Here is an 18471-nt window from a genome sequence, read left to right as displayed (position 1 = left end):
AGAGTTTATTAAAACAAATCCTGGGAATTAATCGTTTTTTTAAACACAATATTCCTCAGTTTTGAAGGGAAATATCGTGGTTGATACAGGGATAGGAATCAGACTCCTGTTGCACAGCAGTGTGATCCAGTCCTGGTTTCACTGTGAGTTTAATAATAAGACACACCTGAGCTTGTTAGCTAGACACACTGGGGGCTGATCAAGCTGGTAGCAGAGAAACCTGGACTGGATCACACTGCTGTGCAATAGGAGTCTGATTCCCAGCCCTGTGGATCTCTGTATTATATTGATCTCTGTATTGACACGCTCTCATAGAAAAACCATAGAGATGGGAATAAGACTCCAGTTGCACAGCAGTGTGGTCCATTCCTGGTTTCACTCAGAGCTTAAGGCAAATATTGTGTGAAACAGTCTGTGTGTGTTTTGTTTTCATAGCTTGCGTTGTAGACAAGGTGAGGGTTGCATTCCGAGTGCTTTGCAATCTCTCCAGTCCTGTTTTCTGTATTTTTTTGCAGTGAGTCCAGCCCAGGAGTTTCTCTGTTCCATTCTGGACGCACTGCCAATGGGACGAGGCACGACAAAATAAACCAATGCAGCAGTCCCGTCGAGATGAAACAGAGGCGGGAATTAACTTCTGCGCATCAGACAGAGAGAGAAAAGACCTTGTTTCAGACGATAATAAGACTCTGCCAGGAGAGCGTCCAGGCCCAGGCTGGTTACCTACAGGAATTGGACCTGGAGACAGACAGCTGCAGTTTTAAAGCGCTGCTGAGGACTTTATTAACCAAACAGCACCCAAAACACAAGGTTTAAACACGCCTGCTAGCTGGGTGTTCACCTTCACTACTAAGTTGCCAAACAATACAAAAGTCCCAGCACACGAACCCCCAAACTTCTCCCCTTCCTTTTATACACATCTTCAATGGCAATGCAGACAGACAGATAGATAGACAGACAGGGGCTCTGCAATGGCAATGCAATAATGCAGACACACAGACAGGGGCTCTGCAATGGCAATGCAATAATGGTTGTGTATTACACTGAGGGGCAATGGCAGCACAAGCATAGGGCAGCTGCAATGGGATGCCATTGGTAGAATGAGACCACATTGTGATAACTATCCCCTCAACGATCTTCAATGGCAATACAGGCAGATGTGGCACTCCAATGGCATTATTATAAAGACCCTCATGCAGCCAGCACTGAAGAGCAGCTCCTGGACTCTGAGTCCTTGACCAGAAGGATCTGCAGGTCTTCTGGTCTGTGCTTCCTCTTTCTCACAGCTTTTCGTTTCCTGTCAGCACATTTCCAGTCCTCGTGACCACAGCTTCAGTAATCCGAGCTGAACAGATCTGCACTGTGACGAAGCATAAATACAGAATCCAGCTGTGTCAGCAAACCTGGTGAACGTCTTGTGATATCAGTCAATGACACTGTAACATCCTAGAGGGGAAACTGCCGAAGAAACCATTAACCCTGAATTCTGAAAATAAAATGTTTCTAGAATCGTTTAATAGGTATAATATATATACATATATATATATAGAGAGAGAGAGAGAGATATCTTAATAGGTGTCTTATCGTTTTAAATGTGCTGCCTTCAGCATTATCTGTATGCTTACAAATCCATTCTCTCACCTTTTATTAGCTTTTGTTAACATGTTCACTGGCTAATCAGTGATTGGATAATGTGTTTTAAAATATTAGGGATTACACCTTTAAATATCCCATGACGTGGGTTGCATTGGGAACAGTTGCTTAAGAGCCAGGCATTGAAAACCTGTTCTGTATCTTCCTAACCGGTAATGTAACTGGATAGAATATGTGTGTGTCTCATTTTCATTTTATGAAGTTCCGTTGGAAATCTGCTGAGTCAGGGTGTGGCAATGACTTTGCACTGTTTTCCAGTACTGCTAGCATTCCCTGTGCAGTTCTCAAAGGTGCAGTTTTTGAAAGAAACCCATCTTAAAGCAGTTTGTCAGATTATAACGAAAACACAATCTGGGACGTTTAAAGGAGGTTAAGGAGTGTGTGAAGATTGATCCAAATTCACGCCACTAATCTTGTTCGCCATTTAGACAGTCAGACGGACTATAACTTGACCTGATTTGTCCGGGGTACTGCCAGAATGAGCCTTCCTGCCAGAATTTGCTATCGGTAGTAATTAGTGGCAGATATAATTGCCAAAATGTGCAACCTTGCCAGAAATTGCCACCCTTGTATATTTTATAGGAAAGGAAGGTACTAAATGATGGTAAAGCACACTGCAGTGTCAGAAAATACCACCCCTACATATTCTGTAGAAAGCATTGGGTATTAAACTGTGGCAAGTTGCATTTTGAGCTCAGAAAATGCCACTTGCATATTCTCCACAGGTGAGGAAAACAGTCAGCAACCGCACACATTTATAAAAAAAAACTGCAACTTTTCCATTTATAAAGAGCAATGTGAACAATAAAGGAATTGTCACAACAATATAACCTAATTTACTAACTTAATTGAGTGACCTGAGTCTTAGTTCGAGTGTAGTTTTTTTTAGGAATGTTTTTTTTTTTCAGATAAACAGCTGTAATATTTTCCTACCTAAAAAGTAAGAATGTTATTAATAAAGAAACAGTCGCAGAAATTTAAGTCTCTTGCCTTCTAAATCTTTTTCCTCTCTTGGTTGGGTTGGGTAGCTTTTTCTAGCACAGAAAACGTGTTGCAGTAGTGTGTAAAGGTAGCAAAAGAGCATGCGCGGTTCCGGCAGGAAGCAAAAACTGGCAGGTGGCAAAAAAAGGGCAGAACACAGGTACAAGTGTAAAAATCCACTCACGTCCCAAGTAGGCTAATAGTGACAATGCTTTGTTTATAACCCGTCAGCCAGGCTCCGCTGTGACATTTCACTGGAGTTTGAAAAATACTGTACTGCCAAAATTTTAAAAACACAACATGTACTAAATCTAAACCCCCTACACAAAACAAACACAGATCAATTCTGAAAAAGAGAGTGCACTGCATTCCTGCCTGTCGCTGTGTTGTTCAGTTGTATTATTACTAACTTAAAAGCTAATTTCTGCTACAGTTTTGTACAATATATATATATATATATATATATATATATATATATATATATATATATATATATATATGGAGAGAGATAGAGAGAGAGAGAGAGAGAGAGAGAGAGAGAGAGAGAGAGAGAGAGAGAGAGAGAGAGAGAGAGAGAGAAAGAGAATGCAAAATAGCAAAACTGGGACGATTGGACAGTCCATATATATATATATATATATATAAAAAGCAGAAACGGTCACTGTATTAAGAGACGGAATAAACCGGTTGGAAGTTCTGCTATCTAGTCTGAGTCAGGGAGCGTTTTTGCTTTGTCATGCTTCGTCATCGTTTTTTGCTTTTTTTCCGCTGAGTCATGGTGTTATTGAGTCTCTTCTGCGCCCCTCGCAAACAAGGACAAAGCTGAAAATATTTCAGAGCACAACAGCCAGCATTGTTGTGTATACAGTACACACACAACGATGCTCTTCCATCAAAACGACACCCCCCCGCCGTCCCGAGGCAGGTCGGGTTTGTTTCGCCAGCCCAAACAAAGCGGAGGCAAAATTAACGTGTTCATTACATTGTTTTAATTGAAGAGTCTTAAATGTGTCAAACGAATGTGTACTTAAAATAAATTTAATAATAATAATAATAATAATAATAATAATAATACGTGGTGTTGCTTGGGTACATCCAATACAAAACGTTTTTAAAATATCTAAATGACGGTTTCTTTATATTTTTTTTTTGTATATGTGACTGACAGGGGGGAAAAGCTGCACTGGGACAGGTGAGTATAACGTATAGTAAATTATACATGTTACATAAGAACTGGGTTTTGACTCGGGTAAGATAAACCTTTAAAATTGCATTTTTATTGTGTATTTAATTTGGGGGGGGGGGGGTGAATTAAATCCGCCATTTCAGTTCTTGTTGACAATTCAAAGACGGAACACGGTTGCCACAGCAACCCCTAAGAACCCGCCCCCTTCTCAGATTCCTCGAGAAACCCCTCCCCTCCTCGGCGGCGATTGGACCGAGCGCCTCACAAGCGGCCGTGTGACTGGCTAGCCTCGCCCTGGGGGACACGCCCACCGATCCCCGCTATAAATACCAGAGCAGCCATTTCGGAGAGCTAGTAGAGATCAAGGTGACTTGCTTCAACAGTGTTTGAACGGAGCCTTTAGGTCTACTCCTTCCCGGTTTGCAAACGCAACGCATTTGTGCATTTTCTCCACGTCTTGTTTGTCTTTAAACCGCAACCCGATCTGCAATGGAGTCCCAGATCCGCCAGAACTACCACCGGGACTGCGAGGCTGCAGTCAATCGCATGGTCAACATGGAGCTGTTTGCTTCTTACACCTACCTGTCTATGGTGAGTTTCATTAACGCAGTCACGTTTTAAAAACGTTAAATCGCCCTTGCGTGTGTCTGTCTCCGTCTGTCTGTGCGGCTTCATTAACATGCATCTTGAAGCGTCCCCTGCAGCTTTTAAAAAGCCGAGACAAGAACCGTAAACAAACATGACGCAGATCAAACTATCCGAGGCTGGCTCTTGTCGTGTTTCTCTTTTTTTATTTTCAAATGCACGTTTCTGAAACGCAGGCGTGCGAGTGTGTTTTTGATTGCTGGCAGTATGGATTTGAGGGGTGTGACCCGTTCTTGATCGGTTCCGCTAAGCCGTGTTGTTTCACGCCGGACCCGAATCGTTTTGGAATCGATCGATCCGATTATCGATTATGCGTAGATGGCAATGCTAGAGATCATAGACAAAGAGGAGGTGTGATTGTTGGACTTATTTATTATTATTATTATTATTCACAAGCTTTCAAGACCTCAAAACTCTCCAGGTGAAAGCAGGGAAGATTGTTTTGAAAGCTTGTGACTTAGTCCAGTAAAAAAAATATCGCTTCTCTGTCTAATCGACCCGTTTAGCAATTCTGGTTTTAGTTCGGTGTGTTTCATTTCTGCAAGACAGGTGGGATGAACTATTTTATTATATCTATTTTTTTTCTATTTGAGATTGGATACTGCGCAATAAACCTGCGTGTTGTCCCACAACGCGAGTGGACCTTGTACTCCTTGAACAAACTTACTGACGGGTCACTAAACATTTACAGAACAGGATCGGCTAACGCAAAAATATTTTGGAAACCTGATACTTTTTTAAAAGTGCGAGTAAAGCTACTAATGTCGTCACTAATATGAAATAAGGCTCCGTTTTAAATTTTAGCAGCATTTTCTCCGTTAGCGTTAACCCGCAGTGGTACGGATTTTAAGTGGCGTTGGTTACTTTTGCAAGTTCATTTTATCCAAGGTGTAAAATCTCAAGTGTGTGTCATGTTTTTTGTATAAAACGCGGTATTAAAGCTGACGCGTACGCCGCTGGTAGCAATGTGAATGTGAAACAAAGACTTTTTCACAAGTCGTGTGTTAACTTGGACGCCAATTTCCAAGACTGACTGGCTGTCGTGATCCATGAATCTCCATCGCGATCAAGTTGACACGCCATAGTCGAGGAAAGACTAACGCTTCCACTAGAAGCCTTTCTCCTCTGAAAAGTTATTTTAAATTAAGATTAGACACCTTTCTCGTGTCTGAATCCTAGTTCTGAAAAGACCAAGTTGAAACACTTCCCTGTATGATTCTCTTGGTATTTCTAAATAGATGGTTAAGGATGACATTTCTATCCAAGGTAGAATAACTTTTTTTTGAATTTTTTTCCAGGCTCACTATTTCAGACGGGATGATGTCGCTCTGAACGGCTTTGCCAAGTTTTTCAAGGAGCAGAGCGAGGAGGAACGGGAGCACGCCGAGAAGCTGCTCTCCTTCCAGAACAAGAGAGGAGGCCGCATCTTCCTGCAGGACATCAAGGTGAGAGGCCGAGTCACGCAGCCGGTCGCAGACCAACCTGGCTGAGTCGAACCCAGGTCCATCGAGGAGCCTGTGCGAGTCGGAGCACAGTCCCCCCTGGCAGTGAGGCTGGCTGGTGGACCCCTAAGCCTCAAACTCAAAGCCAGTAATGCAATTGACTTTTGGTTTCTTCTAGCTTTGAGGTTCTGGAAGATTGTCATCTAACACGGTTTTCGTGTGTAGCTTTAGTTTCTTGTAACTTTTGTGTACAAGTGGTGGTAGTGAATTGATGTGGCGCATGAATTCGTTTTAGTATTCCAGGTTTTACTAGCAGCTTCATCAGCCCTGTCTAGGCAACACGCTCGGGTGTGTTGCTATTAAACTCTCAGTGAAACCAGGAATGGATCTCAATGCTGTGCAACAGGAGTCTTATTCCTGTCTCTGCTGTATGAGCCTCCATCGCGGGCTCCGATCACAGTGCCTCTTGCGATGCTTGTCTGACGGTCTTGTCTTTTTTTTTTTTTTGCTTCAGAAACCCGAGAAGGACGAGTGGGGCTCTGGGCTGGAGGCGCTGCAGTCGGCGCTGGTGCTGGAGAAGAATGTGAACCAAGCTCTGCTGGACCTGCACCACATCGCCACCGAGAAAACCGACCCGCACGTACGTACGCGCTGCGCTGCCCCCTTCAGTCAGGGAGCAGACTGACCCGTTGGGCACTGACCCCTTGTAATAGCAACATTCCTATGTTGCTGCTGTCTGCATTACCATTGAAGATCATTGAGGGGATAGTTAGCACACTGTGGTCTCATTCTACCAATGGCATCCCATTGCAGCTGCCCTATGCTTGTGCTGCCATTGCCCCTCAGTGTAATACACAACCATTATTGCATTGCCATTGCAGAGCCCCTGTCTGTGATCATGTTAGTTATTAAGAGGAACAGTGGCTTTTTAAAGCCTTTGTAACACCTGTTTTAATATTCCAGATGTGTGACTTCCTGGAGACCCACTACCTTAACGAGCAGGTGGAAGCCATCAAGAAACTGGGAGACCACATCACCAACCTCAAGAAGATGGGAGCTCCCAGCAACGGCATGGCAGAGTACCTGTTCGACAAGCACACCATGGAGGGCAGCAGCTAAATCCAGCCCGGGGATCCAGCCACAACAGCAGGCTTAAAGCCAAAGAATTCAAAGAATCTGTCTCTTACATTTCAAAATTGTTTTTTGTGATCCTGCTGTCTGAGAGCTGAGACTGTGTTTGTTTTACATGGGTTTAAATAATTACAAAGTGGACCAAAATAAAAATTACTAAGCATGAACTGAGTTGCGTTTTGTGTCAACCCTTCATAAACTAGATGGTTTGTTCAATAAAAAAAAAAATGAGGGGGAAGAGATTGCAAAGACTACTGGGAGTGCCAGTGATCCTGCTAATAAGGGGAGAGAATGGATTTTAAAGATGGTCAGTGCTCCTTTAAAGGGAGAGGCTGGTGATACTGGAGGGGGGGGGTCTGCTCAAGGCATTGGTAAGTGAGTAAAGAAGTCTTGAGCTGGATGTGAGCGGTGATCAAGAGCCAGTGGTGTGGAGTCTGCTTTACAGGTGGAGATTGAATATCCCCAAACTCCCATCTGTGGATCTACACGTGATCGTGGGTGCGTGGCTGCCTTGTCCCAGGACAAAGCTAACATACTGTTTATGTTAACATTGAATTCCATCTCGGCTTTATAGAGTCCAGTGAAAGCTGATGAATAATGTTCCCTTGTTAACATACTAAATTCCGCTCTGCTTTGCAGAGACTTCACTTAATTGAAAAATGGGACGTTTCAGAAATCTAACATGAAACACTACTGGACTGATATTAGGGCTTCCGGTAGACTTTTTATCTCATTTTATTGCGATATCATTTTGTAGTTTCTTTGATTACATGATAAACAAAAGACCTAAATGCTGTTCATGTAGTTCGATGCCCTGATGGTGGTGTGGATGCACTGAAACGTCTCATTTTGGCCCCCTAGTGGTTGAGATAAATACAGCAGGAAGAAATATATCTAGCCCTGCATACAGCAGCCTTGACCATTATTAATAACATACAGCACTCTGCTGCCACCTGGTGGACGATAGAAACACAGCAGTAAGAAATATATAGACCTGAATATACAGCAATCTTGTAATTTCCTAGACACGGTGGAAGCATCGCAATAAAGGCTGCTGTGAATAAAAGTACACAGACAGAAAGTCGACGGCTCTAAGATTCGCGCATGCGTAGAAAGGCTCAAAAAAGGCAACCCCTAACTTATTTCAGGGCTAACTTATTTCCCGTGACACCGGTATGTAATTCAAGATCGTAACGTCACATTATTCGGCAGGTTTCATTCGAATAAGAACATAAGAAAGTTTACAAACGAGAGGAGGCCATTTTGGTTGTTAGTAAAATCATCAAGCAGCTTCTTGAAATTAATGTCAGCTTCAACAACATTACTGGGGAGTTGATTCCAGACCCTCACAATTCTCTGTGTAAAAAAGTGTCTCCTATTTTCTGTTCTGAATGCCCCTTTTTCTAAACTCCATTTGTGACCCCTGGTCCTTGTTTCTTTTTTCAGGCTGAAAAAGTCCCTTGCGTCGACACTGTCAATACCTTTTAGAATTTTGAATGCTTGAATTAGGTCGCCACGTAGTCTTCTTTGTTCAAGACTGAACAGATTCAATTCTTTTAGCCTGTCTGCATATGACATGCCTTTTAAGCCTGGAATAATTCTGGTCGCTCTTCTTTGCACTCTTTCTAGAGCAGCAATATCTTTTTTATAGCGAGGTGACCAGAACTGCACACAATATTCAAGATGAGGTCTTACAAGTGCATTGTACAGTTTTAATGAGAGAAGAATCCGTGTTAAATCCCAAAAAATAAATAAATAAATAAAGCAAGCTGACAGTATACTAATAATAATAATAATAATAATAATAATAATAATAATAATAATAATAACATTGAGCCCAGTGTTCACCTTCTCCGACTCCAGCTCGCGCTCGCCTCTTCTGCCTCAGAGGCTCGAGAGGCGCCAACGGCTTTTTATTTATTTTTCTGAGGTAAAAATATTAATCTCTAATCTGCCTGAGGTAAGTCTTTATTTCGGTTTATTATTATTATTATTATTTATGTATTTAGTAATGAAGCGATAGTGCCCGTCGACGACGAGCCGAAGGCGATAACGAAAGTCAAGGTCAGCCGCCACACGGTAGAGCCGCCATCGAGAGGGCACTGTCGCAATTAGAAAACGATTTGTACCCTTGTTTTCTTTACAATAAACACCCAGATTTAAAAGCCTAGATTGTACTGACTCGCCGGGTGCCTTTCCGCCGAGTAAAGACCGTCTAAGAAAAGAGTCTTTCTAAATAAAGAGCCTGGATGACAGAAAAACAACGCATTTTTATTCAGTAAATCTGTTTTTATTGTGTATTAACTTGTTAGGGGGGGTTTAAACCTCTATTTATAATGGGCACGTTGCCTGAGGAATGAAGGCAGCGATTACTGAACAGTCCGTGTACGATGGAGTCTGAACCACCGAGCCAATCTCTCATTAAACCCCGCTCTGAAAGCCTCCCACCCCGCCGCGCTTCTCCCTTCAGCCGAAGCCTTGCTCTGCTCAATCTGTGTATGAATGCAGCGGCATTGCTCCACCGGGCGCGCTGCTGGAACGGGCTGTGATTGGCTCGCCGCGGCTTGCAGCTACACGATTGGTTGCTTTCGCCGATGCAAAGTACTGATTGGCTGCTTTTGGTGGAAAATACAATTAATTTGGAACAATTGTGTCTTTGCTTAGTATTTACTGTCCAATAGCGACGAATACTTTAAGCGCTTAAAAATACATCCAGTCAAAAAGTAGAATCCTGTTCCATGCGCGGATTGATTTTTGAATTTGATTGAATTCAAAATCAATCCGCGCAATGGAGATTGGACAAAGGGGCATTCAGAACAGAAAATAGGAGGCACTTTTTTACACAGAGAATTGTGAGGGTCTGGAATCAACTCCCCAGTAATGTTGTTGAAGCTGACACCCTGGGATCCTTCAAGAAGCTGCTTGATGAGATTTTGGGATCAATAAGCTACTAACAACCAAACGAGCAAGATGGGCCGAATGGCCTCCTCTCGTTTGTAAACTTTCTTATGTTCTTATGTTCTTATGACAGTTGGAGCCGAGACTTTCCAACGGGCTTCTACCGTCTAGTAGAGCCGCAAGAACTGGAAGCTGATTGGCTAACGGTACTGGATCGTTTACTTAATAAAAACCACCCAAAAAAACCCATACATCTCTTATTTATTAATGTGTTGCCTTGCAGAGTGACGGGCTGTTTTTTGAGTTTTGGTTGTTGGCTAATTCACGTGCCTTCTTGTCTTCTCTGTTAAAAAGAGGTTTTATATATAATATGTCAAATGTGTAATGATTTGATAATGACAGTCTTGGTTATATACTAGTTAGCCTCTTTATGCCAGAGCTGTGCTGTGTTTGTGGCAATTCACTAGATGGCACTGTCTTCTAATATATATATATATATATATATATATATATATATATATATATATATATAATATATATATATATATTCATTAACAATATAAATAGGGCTTCTGTTTTTCAGTGTGAAAATATTTCTTTTTTTTTTTCTTCCTGGTTTTCGCTTTTTACTTACTGTATGAAATGATTGATTTCGGTCACTTTCCAAAGTGCTTGGGACGTTTTTTTCTGTCAGTGGTTCAGTGGTTACTCGACAGCACTTGCACATAAATTGTACCGTCTTTCCTTTGCTGCTTCCACAGCAAGATCCTTATGGTCACCGGCGCATTCTTCTGAGGTTTTCGTGTGTAGGCATTTGGAAAAGTTCTCTGTTTTCCTTATACCAGAGTTGCTCATGTGTGATATGGTATAGATGACATGTGCTGTTCACAAGACTCTTACATTAAAGGGAAATTTAAATATAGGCCTATACATTGTTTGCAGGATATGTACAAATTAATACAGCAAATGGTAAAATCACACAGATTTAGCTTTACTTCACTGAGGTGGTTTCAGCAAAAACTTAGATTTAAATATGCTATGTGGCAGTTTGGGGTATGCAGTCAATTAAAGAATAGATCATTATTATTATTATTATTATTATTATTATTATTATTATTATTATTATTAGTTTAATAAACCATGACTGAATAAGCTGTGCTGTGATTTCATTTCAACAGTTAAACATGCTTTTATATATAATCGTTATATAATATATATCGTTCTTTCCCAGGCTTACTGAACCGATGTCCTTTTTCAACCACAGAGGCAGCTGCTCACAATTAGACCCTTGAAAGCGGAATGAATTAGTGTTGAAGCTGTTTGAAATGGCCACTAGGGGGGGAGGGTATTCATCTGCCATGTCTAATGCCATGACGCATTTTTCGTATTTAAGACACCGAGAAAGACTTTGTCAAATCTTTTGTCACTGAATTTGGGTTTATTTCAGTCATTGTAAATTCAGCTCCATTGAAGGTTGGATAGTTCTGGAGGAATCTGAGCAGTAACTGAAATAGAGAACGGTAGAGAATACTACTGTCATATCAAACAGATATACGAAATGAATCACTCAGACAATGCAGGTGTAAAATATCTCTTAAAAGCAAGCTTGATAATCTAAAAGCAGGTCTAGTCTAAAGCCAATGAAATTGAGGTGCTGGCCAGGCTGTGCTATCTCAGGGTTTGGAGCACGTCTCCGTCTCCTCCTTCTCCTCCTCCTTCTCCTCCAGCTTGTGGAAAATCTTCCCGTCCTTCTTTATCCAGCGCAGCATCATGCCTTCCTTCGGGGTGTCCTTGGAGAAGCGCTCTTGAAGCTGAAACAAGCACCATACTCCATGTTACAAGAACAGGAGGAGAGCTGGGATCCACAAGAGGAATTTCAGAGCAGCCAGGCTCTCAGCCCTTCATAGCAACCCCAGTAAAGCTCACCTCATGAGAGCTGCACACATTTCAGAGCTGGGAAAACCACCCTCGTTTTACTTAATGATGCTGAAAATGATACCTGGCCTGCTAATTAAAAATAAAACCGCTTAATGGCAATTAAGGAATTTGAATAACATGGTCATTGATCTGTCTAGTGGAGATGCATGGTAAGTACGTGCCATCTTGTATTTCAACTTGTTCTCAAGATAGTGACCCCTTTTTAATGGAGCACCTGTCCAGCGAGCGTGTGGAAACTGTCAAAGTGAACAGACACACAACAGCAGTGTGGAAGCACCAACGTACACTACCTCAGTTAAAATGGCATCTCTGATCTTTGGGTCTTCAGGGTCCTGTCCCTCTGGTGCCTTTATCTCAGTCCTCACAACCTGCCACCTGCCTTTCCCTGTGCAGAGAAACAGAGCCAGTCACACAGCATGGGATAGAAAGGGTGCAGACAGGTTACCGTGACTCTGCATATAAACAGAAGCAGTCACTCTGATTATAAACACCATAGAGACTAACTGCAAACTGCCCACATTGCAATGAGCTACAGATCCCACTGAACTGACATCGCATCTTTATCCAGCCTATACTCTTACTCTAACGAGGCTGGCTTGTACCTGTGAAATGTTCTGCTCAGAATACAACATAACAGCATACCTGGTTCAGGAGAGCTCTGGGTTTCAGTTAATCGTTCTGTGGTTTCTGTTGATGGTTCTGCAGTAGTTTCCGGTGCTTTGGTTGTGGGATTTGATTCTGCAAGAAAACAAGCACTTTTCAATAATGGTAATCCAAACCTTACACCCAAGAGGCACATTTAGTAACTGAATTATCAGCAAGCACAGATGGGTGTCATGCGGAAACTGATCAAGCTGAGTCCACTGTTTCCTAACACACCCTGAACGTGCGTTTGAGAGGGCTGTGCTAAGTAGGGGTTCCAGTACGGGTGTGTGACCGAGTAGATGAACTACACCCCCCAACAACACCTGTTAGAACCAAGGGAACCTTGTGTAAAGGGTTTCTGAACCCCAGATCCGGTATGAAGGGGTTATATTTTGTAAATTGTCAAATCAAGCCTGACTGACAATCTGGTCATTAGGGAGTCTATTTAAAGCGTCTGTTCCCAGATTATGAGCGAGGCACTGGAAGCCTCACAGCTGTGGCCAGAGTGTGAGAGAAAGGAGCTGCCAGGTATTCAAGGGTTATATAAAAATCATTACCAGCCCTGTTTAGAGAGACTGTGTGAGGGAAGCTCTGAGGCGCCTTTTCAAAATGTCTTAATTGAAACTGACAACGCACCCTTTATAAAAATGCACACCACAAGAACTACAAATGACTTGGTCTGGAGATTCCCATTGGGTATCCACTCCCTGTGTGAAGGGTCTCCTTCCCTCTGTCCTAAATCAAATTAATTTCCAGCTGCATCCACTGGTCCTGGCTTCTGTGCTGTGCTTAAAGCATTGATTTGGGTTAACTGTCACCTCCTTGAAGATGTTAAGGACTTTAATCAAGTCCCCTCAATAGCAAAAGGAAAGAAGACAATACTTATTCATTAAGCATCTTCTTCAGTGATTCTATAATGAACAATTACTGTAGCGATTCTTTTTTTTGCATTGTTAAATTCACGTCCTCACATCTGTTTTCTCATGCATTATCTATAATGATGCATCCTACAATGCTGTATATTAAACTGGACCTGAACGCTGAGAGAAGCCAGAATGAACAGAGATCCTTACCTTCATAGCAAATGAAGCAGAACTCAAAGCTGCAAGGCCAATCCTCCCATTTACCATTGTTAAGGGAATACATTAAAACGCAATTCTCATTGCCCAACACGTTGTTTGGTTCACTAACGCCCCAGTTTTGAAATGTTGAGTTCCCCCCATCAGTCCACTTCCAGGGATCATTGAACAGGCCGATCCAGAAGGGACTGGTCGGCGCTTTCTTCTTTATTTCTTCATTTTCACTGGCGCTCTTTATACTGACCAGGTCGGTGTGGTGTTCTCTACAGTACTGTCGAGCTTCAGCCCAGGTTTTCATTGTGCTGATCAGAGTGTATCTCTCAGTGATGTTGCTGGTTTCTGTAGAGATGAAAGAGGCTGTGAGCTGTGGAGGAGAGGGGAAGCAGGATAGTGATACTGATCGCTCTCACTGGAGTGGCTGGTTTCTGTAGAGACGGAAGAGGCTGTGAGCTGTGGAGGAGAGGGGAAGCAGGATAGCTACACTGATCTCTCTCACTGGAGTGGCTGGTTTCTGTAGAGATGGAAGAGGCTGTGAGCTGTGGAGGAGAGGGGAAGCAGGATAGCTACACTGTGATCTCTCTCACAGGAGTGGCTGGTTTCTGTAGAGATGGAAGAGGCTGTGAGCTGTGGAGGAGAGGGGAAGCAGGATAGCTACACTGTGATCTCTCTCACTAGAGTGGCTGGTTTCTGTAGAGATGGAAGAGGCTGTGAGCTGTGGAGGAGAGGGGAAGCAGGATAGTGACACTGTGATCTCTCTCACTAGAGTGGCTGGTTTATGTAGAGATGAAAGAGGCTGTGAGCTGTGGACGAGAGGGGAAGCAGGATAGTGACACTGTGATCTCTCTCACTGGAGTGGCTGGTTTCTGTAGAGATGGAAGAGGCTGTGAGCTGTGGAGGAGAGGGGAAGCAGGATAGCTACACTGTGATCTCTCTCACTAGAGTGGCTGGTTTATGTAGAGATGAAAGAGGCTGTGAGCTGTGGACGAGAGGGGAAGCAGGATAGTGACACTGTGATCTCCCTCACTGGAGTGGCTGGTTTCTGTAGAGATGGAAGAGGCTGTGAGCTGTGGAGGAGAGGGGAAGCAGGATAGCTACACTGTGATCTCTCTCACTGGAGTGGCTAGTTTCTGTAGAGATGGAAGAGGCTGTGAGCTGTGGTAGCTTGTGTCTTTTCTGCTGAATTGTGGACAGGGAGTCTGCTCTGAAACACTTGTTAATTTAGCTACTGTAACTACTAAAGGAGAAAGCGCAGCGCACAGCCTAGAACTGCAGCTAAGACTGGAAAGGAATGAAATCACAACAATTTAGAAAACTTCATTGTTAATAATACCCACAATGAAACATTTAAGATTTTTTTCAGTTGATAAGATTAGAACTTTTTTTCATTTTAAATGTCATAATAATAATTATAATAATATGCATGATGTTAATTTGGATTTGACCTTGCTGTCATTACAGAAATGAAATCGCACTTTACCGTTGTAACACAGGAAAGGTTTCTGATCATGACAGACTGACTGGCCCCAGCTGCCTCCTGCATCGGCTGTAGCACAGTAGAGTGCCCCACTACCAGCCGTCCAGTTAGTGTAGCTGACAGCATCTCCATTGGACCACTGCCAGTTCTCACGTTCCCGATGCAGTTCGAGCCAGAACTGGTTGAATCCCGATACAGCCAAAGCCACAAACTGAATCTGCTTGTTTTCTTCCAGACTGCGCACAGTCACCAGGTCTGTGTGCTTCTCTCTGCAGTATCTACCAGCTTCAGTCCAGTTCTTTCTAGTTTGCACTGCAATGTATTTTCTGGTCTGGCAGGAAGTGTCTTCACAGAGCCCTGACAAACAGTACAGAGGAGGTCACTGGTAAAGGTTAAATGAACTGTATTTATGCTGCTATAGCGGGAGGTGTGGGTTGTGCGCTCCACATAGATTCACAGAGGCGGAACTGGCCTTGTCTCGCCACACAGGCACGCAAAATGTCTTTTGTTGCAGCATACAAGAACAAAACACAGGCAGGTACCGATAATGGTATCACCCGGGTGACAATACGCTATTGTCTTCAAAAGGTGCCGTGGAAATGGTGGTTTACTGCTCTACTGCTGCAGAAAGGAGGTCCCGCTGACACACCTCTGCTCGCTGTACTTCAAATGGGATTTCAATATTCCTAAACTAATCCGGGATCCTTTTCAGCAAATGAAGCGTCAAACCCCGCTCCCAGTTCCACACTCGGAGATCTTTCATTTGGCGTTTGTTACCATAAAGCTCCAATAAGGTATCTTTGCCCTCACAGCAGCCGTGACCTGTTTGGTCCCAGCTCTAGCTCCAATAAGGTATCTTTGCCCTCACAGTAGCCGTGACCTGTTTGGTCCCAGCTCTCAGCCGGGCTAGGAACCGCAGCCGACCAACCCTCAGCTACAACTCTCAGTAAACGAAACACAGCCAGCAGCGTGTCCCAGGCAGAGCGTCCGACTCTGTCCTGCAAACACGGGCGTGGGCCAAGAAGCCAGTGGCGGGACGCGTTCCCTGTTTCACCTGCGCTGAGATCAAATCGCTTCGGGGTCAACAGCTTTCACAAATTAATTTCACCCAACTTTCACGCCACTAAGATATTAAGCTTTTTTAGAATTCTGCAATCAGCTAACGCTGTCAGAAAGTAAACAGAATCGCATCAAATTGAAATGTCTTTTCTTTGGATCTGGTTAGCCGCTCAGAGCGCCTTTGAAGCTTAGAGGTTGTGTTGGACCTTAACAACAAAGCCTGCCTGCCTGCCTGTCTGCCTGCCTCTGCACCTCTGAGTTCAACTGCTGTGCCGAGCCTGAGAGTAAGCAGGACTGGTGGTGAGAACAAGCGGAGGCTTGGCGTTTAAAATGTACAGGGCGGAACATCGTGTTTGTAGGGAAACCGTATTAAACCATTTCTTTATTTATTTACATAGCAAAGCGTATAAAAAATCTATGCGAGCAGACAGTCGAGCTACAGGGGCTGCTATCTTTCACTGGTGGAAGGATACATTCAATGCCAATGTTATAGAATCACATGTGGATTGTTAAAATGAACTGGGCAACACATCTCTCGGTATTGTCTTGTGTGAGCTCCCAGGAGTAAAAACGCACGTCTTCTAATGATCCCAATGTGTGCACTCTCCTGCAGCAAGAGGGAACATTTATTATATCCTGGCAAACTGAGTACAAATAGAAAAAAAGTACTTGCCTTCTGGGTTTACCTGCGGTGTGTGGATAAAGAAAATGTCAAAAGTGTGGGGAATAAGTTTTAAAAAAATCTTCTATCTGGACAACTGCAAAGACAGCAAAGGAAATGGACGAGTTTCTTGTAAAGACTGCGGGCGTTGAAACGCTTATTAGTAGCGAGCGTTATAATGGCGGCGGTTTGTAATTAAATGTTATTCACGTTTGAATGCTTTGCATACTTGTGCATTGCTGCCCAAAACCAACCCGAGGTATATATTATTGTGTATATATATATATATATATATATATATATATATATATATATATATATATATATATATATATATATATATATAGATAGATAGATAGATAGATAGATAGATAGATAGATAGATAGATAGATAGAGAGAGAGAGATATATATGCGGTGTTCTTCTCACAGTCTAACATGACAGAGTGGGCTCCCATAGAAGAGAGAGGTCAACCATGCGAAGAGGGCCCTACCTGCGAGCAGAAGGATGACCACCAGGCTCTTCTCCATCCCGGCGAGCGAGCGGTCAAGCAGAGTGACCAGCAGACAGGCACACAGACAGAGTCCTTGCTGCTGAGAAGATCTGGGCTCCTTGGTAGAAGTAATTGAATTGCACAATTTATGACAGATTATCCTTAACCTGAAAAGGTTGGACAGCTTTGTGTCAGCTCGATAACTTAACAGCTTTTTTCAAATGAAATTACATTCAGGAACCTATAGAATGTAAAAGCCCAAAGTAACAGTCCCTGGCAATGCTCTCTACAGAGAGAAATCTGGGGAGCTTACAAATGATGAGAGGAGCTGTCCTCTCTCAGTCTGTCTGAAGAGCTGCAGTGTTAACCTGTAGCTTAAAGTGAATGGCGGTACACCTATGACACACACACACACACACATGCAAATGCAAAGCATGCAAATCACACTGACCAGTGCTGAGCAAAAGAACTGGCCAAAACATTAGGAACACCTGCCATATAGGGCACACATTTTCCCTGGGTATAAACCGGCTGTTCCTGACATCACACTACACCAGGGTGCTACCTCACGGTGGCGCTATACTCTCCTCCGAGCTTTCTAGCCAACCTGTAATACATTACAAGTTAACAAAATGAAAGTGTCTCTTTGTGTATAAAGATGCTTTTTAGAATTGAACCTGTTGGTTCCAGGCTACAATGGAGCACAGAAAGGATGCAAATTGAGATTCTATTCTCTGCTTCTAGGTGAGGTTTTTCACCGCTTCCACACAAAGGAAGACTGTTCATAGTTAGATTGTTTACATGATAGAGAGGCACAGGGAAAGGTTATCTGGTAGCACATAATTTTCCAGCTCTGTACTTCCTCACACTGACCATGTCTCTGTGGATGGCTGTCAAGCTGAACAACACCATGGCGTTCAAAGCACTGCTGAAAATCAGCACCTCTTTCCATCATGTTTGTATCAATCTGAGCACCAACGATCAGCTTCAAAACCACCGATTTCCATTAACAGCTTTTCAGCAAAGTATCTGTAGCATTTTGTTATCACACTTGTGTTTCTTAACAGCTTTTCAGCAAAGTATCTGTAGCATTTTGTTATCACACTTGTGTTTCTTAACAGCTTTTCAGCAAAGTATCTGTAGCATTTTGTTATCACACTTGTTTTTAATGATTCCAACAATTAAAACA

At 43.0% G+C, this 18471-nt stretch overlaps 2 protein-coding genes across 3 annotated transcripts; one reads left to right on the top strand and one right to left on the bottom strand.

Moving 5' to 3' along the window:
* Positions 1 to 4163: 4163 nt before the first annotated feature.
* LOC121310236 (ferritin, middle subunit-like) lies at positions 4164 to 7202 on the top strand. The gene is made up of 4 exons (XM_041243539.1): positions 4164 to 4408; positions 5761 to 5907; positions 6419 to 6544; positions 6868 to 7202. Exons 1-4 carry the CDS (start codon positions 4307 to 4309, stop codon positions 7021 to 7023), a joined length of 531 nt encoding a protein of 176 aa, XP_041099473.1. The 5' UTR covers positions 4164 to 4306; the 3' UTR covers positions 7024 to 7202.
* A 4149-nt stretch (positions 7203 to 11351) lies between these two features.
* LOC121310233 (macrophage mannose receptor 1-like) lies at positions 11352 to 17794 on the bottom strand. Of its 2 annotated transcripts, XM_041243535.1 has the most exons (6): positions 17283 to 17794; positions 15073 to 15426; positions 13590 to 13934; positions 12514 to 12609; positions 12162 to 12256; positions 11352 to 11744 (listed from the first exon to the last, which is right to left on the bottom strand). In XM_041243535.1, the coding sequence occupies exons 1-6, from the start codon at positions 17317 to 17319 to the stop codon at positions 11607 to 11609; spliced, it is 1065 nt and encodes a 354-aa protein (XP_041099469.1). In that variant the 5' UTR covers positions 17320 to 17794; the 3' UTR covers positions 11352 to 11606. The 2 variants fall into 2 exon arrangements, with proteins under 2 accessions (XP_041099469.1, XP_041099471.1); XM_041243537.1 differs by lacking the exon at positions 15073 to 15426 and having other exon boundaries at positions 17283 to 17787.
* Between the last annotated feature and the right edge of the window lie 677 nt (positions 17795 to 18471).

The sequence above is a fragment of the Polyodon spathula genome, unplaced genomic scaffold, assembly GCF_017654505.1.
Source record: "Polyodon spathula isolate WHYD16114869_AA unplaced genomic scaffold, ASM1765450v1 scaffolds_1880, whole genome shotgun sequence".
Lineage (NCBI taxonomy): Eukaryota > Metazoa > Chordata > Actinopteri > Acipenseriformes > Polyodontidae > Polyodon > Polyodon spathula.
This window is presented reverse-complemented; position numbering and strand designations above follow the sequence as displayed.